Here is a 1,647-nt window from a genome sequence, read left to right as displayed (position 1 = left end):
GGAGAGCAGCACCAGCCTGGCTGCATGCCCTGGAGGGTGCCAGCTGGTCCGGATCCCCAGGGACTGCAGCCATCCCCCCGCCTGGCAGCCCCTCGGGGATGCCCGTGTGTCCTCCGCCGTGGAGTGGGCTCCCCTCGCCTGCCCCCCGGCCTCCCCCTCCCCCTCGGCCTCTCTGGCTCCTGGCTGGGAGCGGCGCTTGGCTGCGCGGCTGGGGTCTTGGCGGGGAAAGCGCTGAGCCGGGCCCCTCCACAAAGCCGCACTGTTCAGAGCGGAGCTGCCGGGACCGGCTGCATTTTTGTCAAGTGATTCATCAGCACGTGAATGGAAAAGGCTGGAACCCGCTGAACCAGCAGCCATCCCGCCACGGCTCCCCGGCCAGCGCGCTGGGCTCCTGCCCCCAGCGGGGAGGGGGGAGGGCTGAGAGGGGCACCCCGGATGCCCCTGGCAAGGCATGGGGCAGCTGGGGGGCCACACTCCCTGCCTGCCTGGGCCCTGCCCTGGCTGCCGTCCTCGTGAGCTGGGCTGTGGCGCCAAGCAAGCTGCGCGTGGCCGCCCAGTGCTTCCTCGGGCAGCGCCACGCACACGCCCGTGGGGGGGACGCGCCGGGGGCCACCGTGCCGCAGGAGCCCTCAGTGCCGTGCACCCCCACGTGCCATCTGGCAGCTGCCAGCCAGCCAGGGTGGCGACCCTGTCCTTGGCAAGGCCCGGCCGAGCTGGCACCAGCCGCCTACTTTCCCCGTGTCCTTCTGCCCTACGCAGATGGCGCTGACCGTCCAGCCGCCACTGCAAGGGCCTGTCTCTGAGCCGTGGGCAGGGAGCTGCATGCTCCATGCCGCAGGGGCAGCACTGGTGCCAGGGGCTGCCTGCCTTCCAGTGTGCTCGCGAGGACGGCACCTGCGCTCCCTGCTGCCCAGCCCTCCTGCCCAGAGGGTCCTCTTCCCAGGCTTCCTGGGGAGGACGTGCCGCTCACTCAACCCCACTGGCCAGGAGGGAGGATGCGGTGATGGACTTGGCGTTGCGTGCAAGTCCTGCGCATCGCCGTGAGTGCAGACGAGTGCCATGTGAGCCGTGGGCACGGCTGCGGTTCGGGCAGGGTGGCATGGCAGGCTGTTCCCAAGGGATGCCAGCCAGGAGGAGCCTGGGGGGGCTCTGTGTCCATACCACAGCATCAATGCAGGGTGCACAGCTTGCTAACCCACTCCGTGCCTGTCTGTTGCAGTGATCCGGGCCAAGGTCGTCTCGGGGAAGGAGGTGGATTCTGGGAATGACATTTATGGGAATCCGATCAAACGGATCCAGTACGAGATCAAGCAGATCAAGGTAAAGACGAGGCTGCCCGAGCCCTGCTGGGGCTCTGGGGTCTCGGGCAGGATGAGGAACCAGGCACAAGGTCCCTGGTGTGTGGGTGGCAAGTGCTGTGAGCTTCTCCCAGCAGTGTCCCTGTCATAGGGGCCTGGCCCTGCCTGGGATCTCCAGCCCAGCCCTGAAAGTCCTGCAGGTCCTTGGCTCCCGTCCCAGCAGTGCTGCCTGGCTCACGCACCTCTTCCTTGTCTCTGCAGATGTTTAAAGGCCCCGACCAGGACATCGAATACATTTACACGGCCCCATCCTCCGCTGTGTGCGGTGTCTCGCTGGACACCGGTGGGA

At 67.6% G+C, this 1,647-nt stretch overlaps 1 protein-coding gene across 1 annotated transcript in view; it reads left to right on the top strand.

The window, feature by feature from the left end:
• Window positions 1-1,194: 1,194 nt before the first annotated feature.
• TIMP2 (TIMP metallopeptidase inhibitor 2) overlaps window positions 1,195-1,647 on the top strand; it is a gene marked incomplete at its 5' end in the record, with an annotated part of 7,531 nt that continues 7,078 nt past the window's right edge. The window contains 2 exons of the mRNA XM_019514888.1: window positions 1,195-1,320; window positions 1,560-1,641. Of these exons, the coding sequence (XP_019370433.1) occupies window positions 1,195-1,320; window positions 1,560-1,641 (208 nt within the window). The remainder of the gene's footprint in view (window positions 1,321-1,559; window positions 1,642-1,647) is intronic.

The sequence above is a fragment of the Gavialis gangeticus genome, unplaced genomic scaffold, assembly GCF_001723915.1.
Source record: "Gavialis gangeticus isolate Ggan-Ray unplaced genomic scaffold, GavGan_comp1, whole genome shotgun sequence".
Lineage (NCBI taxonomy): Eukaryota > Metazoa > Chordata > Crocodylia > Gavialidae > Gavialis > Gavialis gangeticus.
Note: the sequence above shows the minus strand (reverse complement) of the source record. Positions and strands in the feature narration are given on the sequence as shown.